This window comes from Biomphalaria glabrata, chromosome 6 (genome assembly GCF_947242115.1).
Source record: "Biomphalaria glabrata chromosome 6, xgBioGlab47.1, whole genome shotgun sequence".
Lineage (NCBI taxonomy): Eukaryota > Metazoa > Mollusca > Gastropoda > Planorbidae > Biomphalaria > Biomphalaria glabrata.
In genome coordinates this window covers 10,841,458-10,858,276 of record NC_074716.1, presented here as the reverse complement: position 1 = coordinate 10,858,276, position 16,819 = coordinate 10,841,458, and the positions used below count along the sequence as shown (strand labels likewise).

At 34.5% G+C, this 16,819-nt stretch overlaps 1 protein-coding gene across 2 annotated transcripts in view; it reads left to right on the top strand.

Moving 5' to 3' along the window:
* Positions 1 to 14,258, top strand: part of LOC106051286 (uncharacterized) — a 32,624-nt gene extending 18,366 nt beyond the window's left edge. The window contains exons 10-17 of one of the 2 annotated variants that reach the window (XM_056031374.1): positions 576 to 701; positions 1,516 to 1,635; positions 2,150 to 2,284; positions 4,844 to 5,107; positions 7,199 to 7,342; positions 9,662 to 9,794; positions 9,955 to 10,055; positions 12,741 to 14,258. In XM_056031374.1, the coding sequence (XP_055887349.1) occupies positions 576 to 701; positions 1,516 to 1,635; positions 2,150 to 2,284; positions 4,844 to 5,107; positions 7,199 to 7,342; positions 9,662 to 9,794; positions 9,955 to 10,055; positions 12,741 to 13,030 (1,313 nt within the window). In that variant the 3' untranslated portion in view covers positions 13,031 to 14,258. Of the gene's footprint in view, positions 1 to 575; positions 702 to 1,515; positions 1,636 to 2,149; positions 2,285 to 4,843; positions 5,108 to 7,198; positions 7,343 to 9,661; positions 9,795 to 9,951; positions 10,056 to 12,740 lie in introns of both variants that reach the window. The other variant, XM_056031373.1, reaches the window with a different exon arrangement.
* Positions 14,259 to 16,819: the final 2,561 nt, after the last annotated feature.

The following is a 16,819-nucleotide window of genomic DNA, read 5'->3' as shown; positions in this document are numbered from 1 at the left end:
AGCAAGGAGCAAACTTATGGTTAAGAATAAAACAAATCATACCCTTTGTGTTATTATGTAACATCGTCATGTGAAAGAAAGTATTCGTATATTACGCAATTATATATCTAGATTTAATATCTGAAAAAGACTAATTTGTTATTTTGAAAGGTCTTCGAGAAAGACAAAAGATCAAATTATGGAATCATGGATATTTATGAATATGGATATACTTTGTGTTCTTCATTCTACTTTAATGTTTCCTTATCTTTAATTGCGGGGTTCGGGAATTTGTGACGGAAGTAAACTGCTTGAAAATAAGAAGAATGTAACATTGGCAAATAAAATGTAACTTTTTTTTACTTAATAAGAGAGACGAAGAGAGTGTTGGTTTTCATGTATATAAATTTGACTTAATGTGACTTTTCTATTAATAATTGGAATCTTACATGTATTTTTATAAATGTTTGAAATTATACCGCAAAAAAGAAAAAAAAAAGAAAAAACACAACGTTATTATTGTTATAAACACACTCAGACACTTTGCATACACACTGTGCTGGAATGACATTTTAATCTTGTTTCTGCCTCAATAGAATTAACCTACGGAAATACTTGTAACAGTACAGAGCAATGTGTTAGTGGTCTCAACTGTATTGGAGCCAAATGTGGCTGTTTGACAAGTCATTATTATGATCAAAGTTTTTCAATATGCAGACCTAGTAAGTGTATACAATGAAAATAGAAATGTAAAATTAAAATGCTAAATATAAAAATTTTGACCTGTTTTTGCTTCTTAAAGTTTTCATTTTAAACAAGTCCATTAATCTAAATATTCGAGGATCTATATGGATTAATCTAATATACGACATTGTCAGGTTCAATAACAAACCGGGGCACCCTCTAAAATTATTGTAACCACTGTTGGCTTAAAAAAGTTTCTATAATCAGGCAGCTACGATGTATTAGATGCGTCTGTTTGAGTTGCGATACAAGCAAAGTATGCGGATTGAGTTTATATATTAGTTGACAGCTCTTAGGATATAGTAGGAGATATTTTACTTATTTTAAGTTATGTTAATTAAGGCTAGGGTTACAACCTCCCAAACAGGGGGAATTCACATCATATGACTTTTCATTATTAGTTGGCCTAGATTTCATTAGCACATCTATATTAAATATTCAAAATAACAGAGATAATGCTATAGTTATAACTCCAGTGGCGGACGGATAGGTTTATTGTGTGTGCGACGCAACTCAGGAACATCGCACAAGCCAATGTCTGTCGATGGGCAAGGGACACTACTGCTAGTACACGCAAATATGACCCGTGTTATGTGTGATCGGAAGACTGTTGTCTTTAGACGGCAGTTCTGTTAAGTACAAAAAAGCTTTTGAAGTTAGTGTAGCCAATTGTGCAGTATTGGCTGTTGATGTATTTATGAAAGTATAAATTGGGGACTCATTAATTTACATAAAATTAAGATTGTCTGCAACAAATGTATTTAATGTATTCCAATTTCCCCTTACTTCCAGCACTTGCGTATGGAGGATTGTGTACGTCTACAAGTCAGTGCCAACAAGAATTGCAATGTGTTGGGAATCATTGCAACTGCTCTGTTTATTATTACTTTCGAAATCATACATGTCTAGCCAGTAAGTCGGTTTAAATATTTCTCAAATTGTATTATTTTTTAAGTTTACACTATAAGGTTAATAAGTTATTTAATGAGAAAAAGTTCCTGTCTTGTATGATTATGGTCGTGCTGGCCGTGTGAAAAAGCAGTCTGATTTCTAACCAAAGGAATCACAAGATTATGACTTCATAGCGTCTATCCTCATGACATTAGTGGGGCAAAGTAAAGGAGGTCAATCTGTGTGCTGGACAAGTAGAAGTTCATGTTAAGTAGTAATGTATGTATATGTTACCGGTAAAGTGCAAAATAAATCTTCATTTCCTTCTTTGCCTAGTCATTCTATAACACATAGGCCAAGTAGGAAATAGAGGAACATTTTGTACTTTTCAAAAATTAAAAAAAAAAAAAAACGCCAGGCATTGAACTTCTTTACTCTAAGTATATTACATCTTTAAAAATATTTTATTAGAGAACGTGTTTTTAAGTGTACATGTAACTATTAATGTATTCCTAATTCTTGTTTTGCTTCTCAGAGCATTATCATGCTGCGAACTGTTCATCTTCTGAAGAATGTTTAAGTCCTTATGTCTGTAGATTTGAGAGAATCTTTACCAAGAAATGTCTTTGCCCTAGTGACATGCATTTTATTACATCGAATTGTCTACCTCGTAAGTAAACTTTTTGTTATTGAAAAAAATATGGTTGAACTAAACCACTACATTCATAATAATTTAATTTATAATAATAAATCTAAATCTCGTTTTCAAAATCAAAGATTAATGAGGAAAACAGTATTTTCCGTGGCATTAAATTTAATTTATAGAGCACTATTAACAAACATAATGTTGGCTCAAAACGCTATGAGCCCATTGCAAACATAAACGCGAGATTTAAAATGACATACTAATCTAAAAAGTATTTCAACAGATAGGTCTTAATGTTCTTCTTAAATGAAGCGTTGTTCTGAATTCTTTGCAACTTGACGAATTTGTCATCAGGTATACCTGCTAGCGCGGCATTGCAGTAGTCAAGGCAAGAGAGTATAAATATAATAGTTAGCTTTTTGTGACTCACTTGTCGGACACGGTCAGATTTGGCCTAATTTACGTAGCTTCAGGTAGAGACCTTTGCAGAGTTGACTTATGTGTTGGTAAAAGAGTTGAGCCAAAAACGCTCTAGAATTGAGAACTACATGAACGAAAGAACCTGTAAGTTAGTAATGAATATGGAATCTGTGGTGTCAACTTTTGTCATGTAGTTTCGAGTGATAATTTCAATTATAACTTCTGTATTATCTTCATTCATCTTAAGTGTATTCTCAACCCTCCATTTGCTCAACCTTGCATCGGTACTACTTATTTTTGTTGTCAGATACAGATACCTGATGCCTCTCTTATTTTATCTCCAGAAAGAACATTTTCGGATATGCAAAACAGTATAAAATTTTGTATATAGCACTGTTTCTAAAAATAAAAAAAAACAACTTTTAGAGTGCGGGGGCGCAAAAGGTAAAAGTTTGAGAAACACTGCTCATTTGCCTCGAAAGTCTCTCACACTTCACCTCTTCTTAATTGAATTTTATTTGAGCTGCAAACTTCTTACTGGTAGAAATTGTACCAGATAAACTTAAGGAAAATGACTTTCTAAAGCACAGAAATGCTGAAAAAATACTTGATGAACGACCTCGTTAGGTGATCTCTAAGCACTCCCAGAGACCAATTTATGATTAAGGTTGCGGAAAAAACTTACATTTTCCCCTTTAGATGGTAGTAAAAGTTGGAATAAAGTCTAACAAACGAAACACGTCTAGATGATTTTAATGAATATACATTGTAAAATATGAAGAACTTTTGGAAAAAATAATGTCATAAAAATTTCAAAAAGAATTGACTAATTTTACTTATGTGCAAAAACTGATGAAAATAGTTAATCAGTTTAATGTATTGGTTCAACGAAATGAATTTCTATTCGTTAAACGTTGATAACATTGATAGCGAGGTAGGGGGACACCCTGAGCTAACCTCACCGGATGACACCAAAACTAGTGTCGCCACTGGAGACAATATCGTTCCAGATGGAAAAGAAGTTAACAAAATGCGTTCATGAAGCTTTGACAGAAAGAGAACATTTGATACTGGAGATAGCTTTGTAGAGATTGTAGGTCGAGTTTGGATTTTTTAAATAAAGGAATGACAAGTGTATGCTTGAATTGCTTGGTACTATTCTTAAAGTCAATGAAAAGTTCGTAATGTTAGTAAGTGTTGGGAGATAAGATAAGTTAAGAAGTTTGTCTGTACAAATCGAGGATTAAAAAAAATGTTCGAATGGTATAAAGGTCAGATGACTTATTTGGTTTCTTTAAAATAAGACAATTGACATAACCTTCAGAGACACACTGAATCTCGAACAAAAAGAAAATTTCGAAAGATTGGAGAATGGGCCTTCCGGGTTTTCATAGACACATGTTAAACTATAAGTTCACTTACATTTGTTACAACACAATCGAGAGTGTGTCCTATGACGTGCACTTGGACGTATATATTTGGCCAAGTTGCGATCTTTTAGCACATTTTCCAACGACACCATAAGTTCCGTTCTCACTGTCACTTAAGTAAAAATAAAAATATATTTTGAAGGGATGTAACTCTTCAATGAATGATGCTTTTTCAAGACATAATAATTTTACCTTTTCCTATCCCTTAGTCTGTTGGACCGTTGGGGCTCCAAGCAAGTTTTGTCGACCGTCTTTTTCCATTCCTCTCTGTCTTTTGCCTTGTTTAAAATCTCTATCAATGGTAGGCCCGTCCATTCTTTTATGTTGTCTTCCCATCGCTTTCTCTGTCTGCCTCTTCTTCTTTTTCCTGGTACTGTTCCCTGAAGGAAGGTCTTTGCCTAGGATCCTTCTGTAGAATCTCAATTCCTTAGCTAGGATCCTCCTCTCTAGCTCTGCAGCCAGCGTCCAAGACTCGCAAGCAAATAAAAATGTGGCCATGACCAGTCTGATTTTGGTGCCTAGGGCTAAGCCTTTGTCTTTCGAAATTATTTTCAGTTTTGAAAAGGCTGCTGTGGACTGTGCTATTTGGGCCAGTAGTTCAGGTTTTGTTCCCTCATCTGAGACAATAGCTCCGAGATATTTGAAGCTGTTAACACTATAATAATATTTTTTTTTCTTCTCCTAAATATTATAATTGGTTGGCATGCAATTTTTGTTATATTGTAATCTTTAGACTCAAATGTGCAGGCTGTACTTTCAAGTACTTCAGTAGTGAAGACAAATTCAATACTTCTCAAGTGGACAACGCAAACATGGAAGTCAGATTTCTTTTTCACTGTTCAGTGGGGAAGCAATTATAATTGGACAAAATCAACTGAACTCTTCATAGATGGCCTGTCTCCTGGACGTGTCTACAACTTTGTTATAACCACAAACATACCAGCAGACCAAGAGTACAATAATAAATCCGTGCAGTCTAAATTTTCTATAGAGACAAGTAAGTATTAGTTTTGTTGAACGAATGTACATTTCAGAGGAGCATAATTAGTTTCCTTTTTTTTTTAATAAAGTAAGCATTAGAAATTAACCGAAATGAGTGTAAAATACATATTGCTGCCTATTGTGATTGTATCTGTTGTTTATGGGAATAAGACTTTTAGGTTCTTATGGCAAAACTTTTACTACAATGATGTCTCTGTCTAGCTCAGCATGGTTGGTATGAACTGTTTTAACAACGCAAGATGAGACAACACCTGTGTAAACGTGTAGCAATTATCTGAGATGAATCCCTGGGCTTTAGCTATGGTCGGAACGATTCCGCATACATGACACTCCCCACCCCTAAGCAGCTGATGCGTCCTAAGAGACACAAGGTGCTGATACAGTTTGGGATCAGCGGCGTCTCAGTCTCTGCCAGGGTGAAGCACTGTGTGTTGCAATCCGCCTCTTCGTTTATTGATTTTTCCTCAAGGTTGACATTCAAAGCCTTTTCCGTGTTTAGGTATAGCTGTAAAGCAGCAGTGGTTTGAAAGAGTTTTCCATCTCCTAGCTCGGTAGTCAGCCAAGGGTAAAAAAAGCATCCCCTGCCTGAACGAATAATCAAGTATCGCAGGTATTATTGTAATGTTCAGCTAAGGCTCTGACAGGGTGTAGCGTTGTGTGCTGCAATCTGCCTAAAGGTCGGCGGCTCCTTATTTTTCTCTAAGATTGACCTATAAAACATTTCCCATATTTGAGTGTAGTTGCAAGGTAGTAGAGGTTTAAATTCATGTTTCCTTCTGCTAGGTGGGTTTCAAGTCAAGGATAATGAATCTCTCCTGCCCGAAGCTCACTGTTTTAGGTGCCAGTTACTCGCCTTCGCTTCTTCTCTAGTTAATGAAATGAGTTCCGCGGAGTTAATATTAGAGCCAGTCGTGAAAGATCAAGAAGTACACGCGAAACTGGTCTTTGCGAGATCGAGAATTTTTAAAATGATACTTAAGGCAAAATAAGTTATTAATATTTAATGTTTGAAGGACTATTTCACAGAAAAACTTATTCCTATATGAAACATAATATCTGTAGGAATGGAGCATGAAACTGAAAAAAAAAAAAAAAAAAATCCAGATTGCTTGGTGATTCCAGTAATATATATTTAGTTGTTATTTTAATTGGTTTGAATTTGAATTTGTATTAATAACACAAGATAATATCTCTATAACTTAAAATGTAGCTTTAAGTTACTTTTTCATTCTTCGACTCACAACAGTTAGAAATTAGTTTTTAAAAAATGGAGTTGATGAATTTGAAAAAATGCAATATAAGTTAAGCAGGGGGTTTATCGAAAACCAGAAAACATGACAAGGGGTCTACGAGACAAAAAAAGTTTGGGAACCACTGACCAACAACAATAAATCTGTGCCATTAGAAATAGTTTTACCAATTGCTTTTTTTAGCACTATTCCATGTTTTAACTTTCTAATACGTTATGATTTTATCACTTATCTGGACCAATTGGGAAAAGGGAGGGGGGGGGGAAGAAAGCCATATCTGGGTGAATTTTACCGTAATCGTTTTTAAAAGCATTTACAAAAAAAGAAAAAAAAGAAATAAAAAAAAAAAAAAAAATAAAAAAATAAACGACCTGAATTCAAATTCATGACTCAAGTCTTTTCGAGCCGACATTCTAAGCACTCTGCTATTGAGGTGTGTATGAACATTGAAGATTGTTGTAGAGTGACCTATTGTTTGTTCTAAACGTACTTTAAAGCGTCGACTTTTAAAGAGGACTAATTCAGCTACTACCACTTCAGTCAAGTATAATTTCTTTCCCTTTTTATTATTGTAACTTATTCTTGTATTGTATCGCTTCTATCCCCAAACCAAAGATTCACTACGTCCAATAAGTAACTTTCGATTGAACTAATCACTTATTACTTTAAATATGCTAGAATATAATTTATAATAAATTATTTTATTACCGGTTGTTCTAACAAAATATCACAGTATGAGATACGCTGTTGATAATAACAATATCGTTCTGGAATATTGGAAGGTTATTTCAGTTTCTCTTCTTTATTCTATATCAAGAACTTATTTTGTATTCTAGCACTCCCTATAGGACAACTCTGCGATCCTTCCATTGAAAATATGTGCGAGTTACCGGACCTCATATGTGCACGTGACAGCAGATCCACATCTAATTACACATGTCAACAGAAACAGCATGGAAATGAAACGAGCGTTTCAAAGAGTACGTTTTTTTTTACCTTTTTTTTAATTTTGGCCTGTTGCTCTCTTCGCCTTTATTTTTTTTTAGCAGGATTCCTTTAGCTAAGCCAGTGGTGCCCAAACTACGGCCCGCGGGCCATATCCGGCCCGCGACGTGGTTCCATCCGGCCCGCCGCAACGTCAGCACTAAGTGTAGAAATCTACCTTCCAAACAAAAAAAAGTTGAAAAAAAAATATATCTTTACCAACGTTTTTGCCCTCATTTTTTCTCTAATGAATTGGTATCTTGATCTTAAACATTTATGTGTTAATCTACCTGGAAAAGTTAACAGATCTTTACTTTTTTTGTTGTTGAACATGATACTAAGCTAACATATTTATTTTATAAAGAAAGTGTGACTGTTTGATAAAACAACAACATATAAACGGCATTATAAAATTAATTTGGTGGCATTCTTGGTTTTAGCCGCGAATAAAAGATTGTTAAACTATGCCTAGATATTGGAGGATCCATGGAAATATTTATCAAAAAGAGACCACAAAATGAGCCGAAGTTGCTCACATTTAAGTAGAGAAGTGTGAATGCAATCTAACGCGTAAAAAATATAATTGTCAAATAACGTATTAATTAAGTATCAAATCCATAGGTTTCTACCAAAATAGTTTCAGAACAATTTCATTTCATTTTATAACTTTTCGTTCATGTGGCCCGCGAGAGGAGTGTAGGAAATTAAAATGGCCCACGGATCGAATTAGGTTGGGCATCACTGAGGTAAGCGAATGTCTCGTTTATACGTTATGTACGTTCATATTGCTATGCCTTATTATTATTATTATTATAGCTCTTATATAGCGCTTCTAGCATGCTCAGAGCACTATGATAGACCAGTGAGGTGAGAGAAGGTTTTCCGTGCTGCCTTTAGGCAATCAGTTAACTTAACTCTGCTTGAGTCGGATGTCGAACCTTGAGCCCCCTTCATAGGTAGCCAAGCAAAGTTCAAGCGTACTTAGCCTCTTGGCCACGCTTCTCATTATGTATTATGTATACTGGGACAAATATTTCTTTAAGTTAGTTAATCTCGTCTGCAGGAGTAAAAAAAAAAAATAAAAAAAATAATCCAATGTTTTTCCACTGTAACATTCTTTACCGTCATGTCCATATCAATAGAGAATTGCTTAAATACTTTCTTTACTTCTAGAAATAATTTAAACGATGAAACTGTGCTGATTGATCACATATAAATATTCGTCTTAACGGGATAATTACTGTGGTACCAAGATATTCGAGTGACTCTTGACGCAAAAAATTTAATCTTTGACCAAAATATTTGAGTTCAAATTGCCTTTTACATAAGAACGTTTTGATACTGGAAGACCAGTGCAAGGCGGCCAATACCGATGAAATGTGCGCTCTGTCACTGCATGGATTTTATTCAGCCTGCTCTGAAGGAAGACTCGAACGTGTGCTTCCTTATACTATCTGATATATATCCATTCAATATTTAATCATGGCTTAAAAAATACAAAGGAACAGAAGTTGAAGAGGTAGACTCTTGAACTGAAAATGGAAATTACCCGATGACAAACTCATTAAGCTGCAACGAATTCAAAACAACGCAGCACTTAATGGTCCTACGAAAGAGTCGATTCTGCTACAGCTCTCTTGCATACACTCTATCGGCTTCCTGTGAATGCAAGAATCATCTACATGGGGCCGCAATTTACCTATTACCTTAATGAAGTAATCATTATAAATGTTCCATCAAGAGCTTTGCATAGACTGAAAGCTTCAAGTTCTGTAAAATGTATACCTAAAAAGTAACTGTTTGCAGGCTTTTTGAGTGCATGGAGCTAAGGTTTTTAACTTACTCATCATTGAGCTTAGACAAATAACATGCTTAACTACGTTCAAGAAGAACATTAAGATTTATTTATTTAGAGTATTTTGTAAGATGTATTTATTTAGTGTTATTCTGTAAGATGTATTTATTTAGAGTATTTTGTAGATTGGTTTCTCTTCAAAGTTCTACTTTTTATATTTTGTTTTTAAAACGCCTTGAGCCAGCATCATGTTAGTTAACAACGAACTATTAATACTATTAAATTATAATTTATTAAGTGACATTATACATCTATATTACGTGTGTATTTGGGAATTCCCTTAAATATTATTTGTAAAGAAAAAAAGACAAAAATAGTTTTGATATTTAAACACGGAGCTTTGTTTTGGACCGAAATTGTAGAACTAACTAAAGTCGAGAAGCGAGAGACCAATGCGTCAACATAATACTTCATTAGTATATCGTTCCGTATGTTGAAATTAATAAATTTTGCTTTTTAGAGAATACAGGTGAAGGCGACGTAAACACTGCGGTTATAGCTGTAGCTGTTGTTGGTTGGGTTGCTGCCCTTGCAGCAATTATAGTTGTGATTGTTGTATGTTCAAGGAATGGAAAGAAAGCTCCAACTAATGGGTAAATCTTGTTATAGCTGCCGCACAAAGTTATATTTACCAAACAAAAAAAAAAAAAGAAAAATAGAAATTCAAAGTAAAGTCAACACTTTTAGTGTATTGTTTTGTTTACATTAGGAAAAAAACAACAAAAAAACATTTTTTTTAATACGTTGTAGCAGCCCGGAGACTCAAACAATTGAAGCTATGAGTGATCTTAGGGAATCCAGTGTTGCCAATGTTCCTCCTAAAAATGACTACAGATTATTTCCTAGAACAACAGGTAATATATTAACATTTAATTATATCCATGTATATGACATACATCTTTGTTTATTTTGAAAGTCTCAGATTAGTTACTAATATTAGATCTACATTAATCTGGTTGACAAGTTACTATCAAGTCCTATACAAGCATTCTACACCACATAACTCGTAAAGCGAATCGTACAATACTTAAACGAATGCTCTTGCTGAATTTACAGACAAAGACTAGGACTGCTCTATTGATCCATATGGAAATATGTTGTGATTACAAGGACTCTTTTCTCATATAAAGACAACACAACAGAACACACATAAATAGAACAGACACAACATAAAGAGTTCATTCAACGACTACACACAGGCATCTTGATCCTTTTCATGTTTCCTGATCAAGGAGTGGCGGTGATATAGCCTGGCCGAGTGAGGTACGAACGAGTTTTTGTACCGCTCTGTTCTTGTCTTGATTGACAGTATTCGCCCTCTTCGCCACGACTTGAAGTTATGATTCGGGTGGCCGTTGTCTTCCAAGATTTTTTAGATTTTTCTTAAGACATTTCTGTTCATAAAGTTCCTTTAAATATGATAATGTTGAGCGTGTGATTTTTGATGCCCTCTTCATAATGTTTTCTTGGCGGTGCAACAGCTTAGATGAAGCGTTGCCTTGCCAACAAGTCATTCCGTATGTTAGCAGATTTTGCATAATCGCGCCGTAAAAATTATCTAAGATCTTCTTGTTTACTTTAAAGCTATTGAGTTTGTATAGGAAGAAAAGTCGCTGGGCTGTTTTCTTTCCCAGAGTATCTCTAGTATATCACTGAACCAAAATATTCAGGCTAGATCCTAGTGTAATCATTTATCAAGCTGAACATACAAACAATGTATTCTTTATCGCCTCCCCTTTTATGATAATTTTAAATCTCCATGATTGTGGGTAACTCTACAAAGGTCTAGACGTCAAGAAATGACGTACTAAAAAAGAACGTGTTAGAATGATCTAGTCGTTTTAAGTTATTCTACACATCATTATTCACCACTGTCTTAACATCTCAACCTGTAGTAATTTTCTACATACACGCACGCACACACACACACGCATGCGCGCGCGGACTTTCATGCAGATGTTTTATGTTATTTTTAAAAACACAATTGATAACCACATAGATCTAAAGATAATCTCTCACAGTCACTAGATCTAAAGAAGAATTGTAGCTAGATGTAGATCTACATTGTAGTAGAACCATAGACATAAATAAATATAGACTGGAAAAAGGAAATAACTTCATGTAACTTGAAAACGTATATCTATTGTTGTCGGATTTCCGAATTCTGAAAAGTTGCATGATCTTCAGTCTTAGAGATTAAACAAAACTACACTGATCATAAATGCTGTATAATAAAGTACAAAAAAATGCAAGTCACAAATTTTCGTTTCATAAAACTCTTGTATCGGCCAGTCTATATTTATTGATGTCTGTGAATAGAACTAAGCAGACATTTAAAATAAAACTGGAACGAAAGAAACTTACGTACCAAAAAATGTTAAGTGCCTTAAGAGAAAGGAAAGATAATGTTGTACTTAACCTCTAAAGTGCTGAGTTTTTTTTTACAAGAGTGCATACAAAATAGAATTACAATTCTAGTGTTTAGACAAGCACACGCATCTTAAGGATTAAGAACAAAGATATTGTGTCAAAATTGCGTAAAAAACATTTTTGATAAATTTAACTGCTGTAGTTTTGATCGTGAAAAGGCTAAGCTGTTCTATTTACCCAAAGAATGTGAAAATTAGGTTAGATGGTTAAATTTTCTTATTATATTTTTACAGGTAATTTGGAGAATTCGTGATTATTGAATGTGTCAGTAATTAAGACTTTGAATTATATATAGTTAGATGGAGATTCCTATTTACTTTTTAAACTTCTGAAGACAAGTGTCTAAAAGTCAATGTATTTACTATGGGTTTAAACGCCAATCTTAGGCATGATTTTCTAATGTAGTCTGTTGTGTGTTGTCTAGAATGTTTTCCAATGCATACATATGCACATCAAAGGTACATATGGATACAGGCTCGTTACAGGCAAAAAAAAATAGTGACATACACCTTTTAAAAAATGTTACATAAAATATGTATAACTTTAGATAAAAAGATGTGGACAATGGATGTACTCTACAATAGAATCTGATGAATAAAATATATATTTGCCTCCCCTTTCAGACTTTGCAAACTATAGGGCAGATGATTTTAAGATCATGTTTCTTTACTAATGGTTTAAGAGCAGGGTGTTATGTGGCCAACACAACGACCAACCTTTGCATTTCCTTAACTAATATCAGGTACCCATTAGAGCTGCCTTGACTCAGAGGTGCCAAAAAATTTGATCCCGAGACCCATGTTTGGAAGCCAAGCGCTTTACCACTCAGCCACCGCGCCTCCAAAGTATATATTTGGACTCAAATAATTTTGATCATTGAATGTAAGCAATATAATGTCAAGTATCTCGTTCTTAACTCAATTAGTTCTTCTGGGGACTCGGCCTTCTCCATTATTGATGGATGGACTTAAAGGGGCGATGGTTTTCAACTAAAAAAAAAAGTCATATATATATGTATATATGTGTGTATATACATATCTATAGTGCGTGTTTCCTGTGATTCATTTTGTGTCTTTCATTTTCTTTTGTTACTTGTATTAAACATGCAGATGTCCAGTCGTCCACTAGTACCACGTTGACTCCGTCTGGAACATCACAAGGTCAGTCAACAGTGCCGAATACATCGGCCAGTCCTTCAGCGACATCCGAGACAAACATTTCTACAGAGAGGCCCAGATTTTCAAATCCAAATTTTGGTCACGATAATGAAACGTTCACACCCGATAACAATGACAATACGTATGAGGATATATCAGAGAATGTTGTTTTTGACGAGGACACAATTTATCAGAATGTTGGAAGCCCTAATGATAATATATATATTAATTCAAAAATTTAAACCCACAGTTTTTAAGTTCCCATCACAGCAGAACAGTATGTAATGTGCTCCAATGTTACTATGTTATGACATAAATAGCCCCGATATGTACAACTACTACAGTATGGGCGTTCTGTAATAAGCTGTAGAAATTTGAATTTAATTTATATGTACATGCAAGTTTATAGTTCTAAATGTGTGTCTGTGTATGAATATGCATGTGTGTGTGTTAATTGGTAGTTAAAAACGTATCACATGTTTCACTTATCATTCTCTATTTATGTTTTTAATAAAAGTAGTTTAGATTTAAACAATACACTATTTACATGAAACGTAATAGCAATTTCGCATAATAGGATACGAAGAGTTATTAGCAAAGTCACTAATGACTTACACTTGGCTGATTAATGTATGATATGCTAGCTTATCCCTATTACTATACTTTCAATTATTTTTTGTTACTAAATTTTGTATCACTATTCTCTTTGCCTTGAAGCAATAGTGTTCTAATAACCAAAGAATTTGCTTATACAGTAGTGAACAGCTGAATGGAAAAAATACAATAGACACATTGGGAAGGCCTGATGGTTTGGTCAAGTAGGGTCTCATACATGTATATTGATATATATATATATCATATGTATATATATGAATAAAAGTAATGGTTAGTTTGTGTTTACTTACACGATGCCCGGCGCCACCCTCAGAGGGGCGCCACACGCATTGAGGCACCAAATAATAAATCATTGTAGATATTTTATTTAAGTAATACATTCTAAAGTTATTTGTTTCATATTTACTTTATTTATTCTATATTTTTATTATTTATATCTATATTAATATTTTTTATTTATAAGCCTATATTTCTATGTGATTTTCATGGAAACTGGAGCGAGGGGGGGGGGAATAAAGTACCTTTCCCCGGGGGCACATTTTGCTCACTACGCCTCAGGACTTACAGCTGTACAAAACCAATCTATGTGGTTTGAACCTGCCAATGTTAGGTCATCTGTGTTTACATTTTAACAGTGCATAACCCAAGGTGAACGTGCATAAAGCTTAATATATATTAGCTAAGTCTTACATCAATTTGATAACAACTTTTAAAAACGTATTTGTCTTTGCATTTATAGGCCTATACTTTTTTGTATATCTAGAGTTGTATATAGAGTATGTGATACTGCTGAATCTTTTTTTCCAGACATTTCTTGTATTTAGTATAATTCTTCTTGAAAATAAATATGTGATAAACGACCATTAGACTAAACTTTACTTTCAATTGTTTTCTTTACGTTTTTGTCAGTATGTATATAAGCGAATACTAAAAATGCAAAAGTATACCAAAAAAGGCTGGCTAGGTCATGTTCACAGTATGCCACAACGTCAACTCCCACAAGACATTCTGTAGGGTGGTCTCATAGAAAGCAGGAGAGCCGCTGGTCATCCATTTGTAAGGTATACGGATGTATGCAAACACGACATGAAGCTCCTTAAAATCGTCACAAACAGTTTGGGAAAAGTGGCACTGGAGAGATCCAAATAGAGAGCAATCAAAAAGGAAGGATCCTGGATTGCAGATGGCATACACACCAGAAGCAGAAAGAAGGGTGAAAGTGCCACAGCGTCTGGTGATTACAGATGCCCAACCAGTGAACGCTGCTGTATATTAAAGATTGGCCGCTTTAGTCAAATGAGAAGTTGCAAGGGGAATTAACAAGATAACACGTCAGAACGTTATGTCAATTATACACAGACCTGTGTGCCATTATAGGAGGCATGCTTTTATATTGGTAAGGCTTGTGAAATGAAGTGTTTCCTGTGGCTACGCAGCCCCAGCTTTGACCTACATATTTTGCCACACCAAGGCAAGCATAAGCATTGTCCGCTTTAATATTAAGAGGGCCTTAAAATGACAGACAAGACGATGGTATTTTGAGTCTTTCTATAAAAATCACCATGTGCAACTATTTTTACTGAAAGGCTTTAAAAAATACGGATTACTTGTGGTAACCCGTTTGGCCAGAACTAAAATGTTTTTAAGGAATTTGTCTTTTGAGTCTTTCTAAAACAATCACCATGTGCTACTATTTTTTTTAACTGAAAAGCTTTAAAACATACGGATTACTTGTGGTAACCCTTTTGGCCAGAACTAAAATGTTTTTGAGGAATTAGTCGCTGGCTAATGAAATGAAGTTCAAATCAAATTTCAAACCTTGCAATCTATGGGGCAGTTTACGTAAAGGTCATCTATTTCAATGGTTAACGAGCGAGGATATCATTTGCCAGCACAACGAAGAACCGCCTTTCATTTCCCCAACTAATTACTTACAAAATATGTGTATGCTTTGTTGATTGAGCAAGAAGTAGGCTGGATCTCTATTGTATTAATAATAATTCTATCTTATTTTTTTTATGTATTCCTCATCCTAGACATTGTTTCTAGATTAAGCCCCTAAAAATTAAAAAATTACTTTAATTAGGCATACTCCAATTACACATACCGGTAATATTAAAACGTGAATGAAAGAGTTAAGCATCCTGAGCCATGTGGGCTTGACGGCAACCATCAGATGGGTGTGTCACACCATTGAATTATGTGGACTTTTGTGACTGGGTGGTTGAAGATCCATCAGAAAGCGAGTAAAAGAATACAAAAAAATGTTTATGAATTAGTTTGGATCGTTTACGTAATTAAATTTGTAATAAGCCTCAATCTATATAGGGGACTAATTTAGATTATACCACCACTACAGTCAGATGTATTTTGAGCCACTTACAAAACTACACAATATTTGTTATTTAATACTTCTTCTAGACAAGGGAGATTACTTTAATATCTCATGCGGTTTTAATACAAATTTAAACCTATTACCCGAGCATCCTTTTTCAGTATTAAGCATGGCTGCCTCGACATTCCAGACAGCTAGCTCTACGTAACCTGAAAGTGTACAACTTTGCTTTCACGAAAACTTGAATATTCGTTAGAATACTCTTTTATTAACAACATTTACACTTTTTATTTACAAATATTAAAAGGATATTAATCTCAATAGTAGACAAAGTATATAGTACACTCGATTTGATATTAAAACGTGGCCTTGTCTCTTTTTTTATGTTTATAGTTCTGCTGCCTGCCCACATACTGAATCCTTCTAGAAATTACACCAGCTAATAATTACATCCTTACAGAAAAGACATAACTAGAAATAGCGATCCTCGCCTACATATCGCCATTACATTCTTACAGATTCTTATGACATAGTTAAAAAAAGGAGAGAAATGGGGACGGCGTGATCAAGTTAAACCCAGCCCTGCAATATCCCACCCTTAACATGCCAATAGCACTGCTAGATATGTTTCCCACTTAAATAAAGCTTGACTATAACTCTAGATTTTCCATTGATAGTCATGCTTTATTTACAGCATTGTAGACAAAAAAGCCTGTAAGATGTAGAGACCACATAGTACACATACATTCAGGGCCGGACTTAACCATTGCGGAGCCCTATGCGAAACGGATTGCACAGGGCCCAGTTTGGGTAGGGATACTGATAATATCGCCGTTTAATTTGTACACCAATATTCTACCACAACTCTCACCCCTAACACGCAAACTCGAGATTACTTACTTTTACACTCGATTAAAAAGTAGACCTTGTTATAAAAGATAGGCTCTAAAAATGTACCGCCCATTTTTTTTTTTTTGAAAACATATTTTAATTTATCTTCGCTGAAGCATTGCTCAACAGTTATTTTATTTCAGAACTGTCAAATTTCTTTCATTACTGGCGGCTTCGGAACGAGACAGCT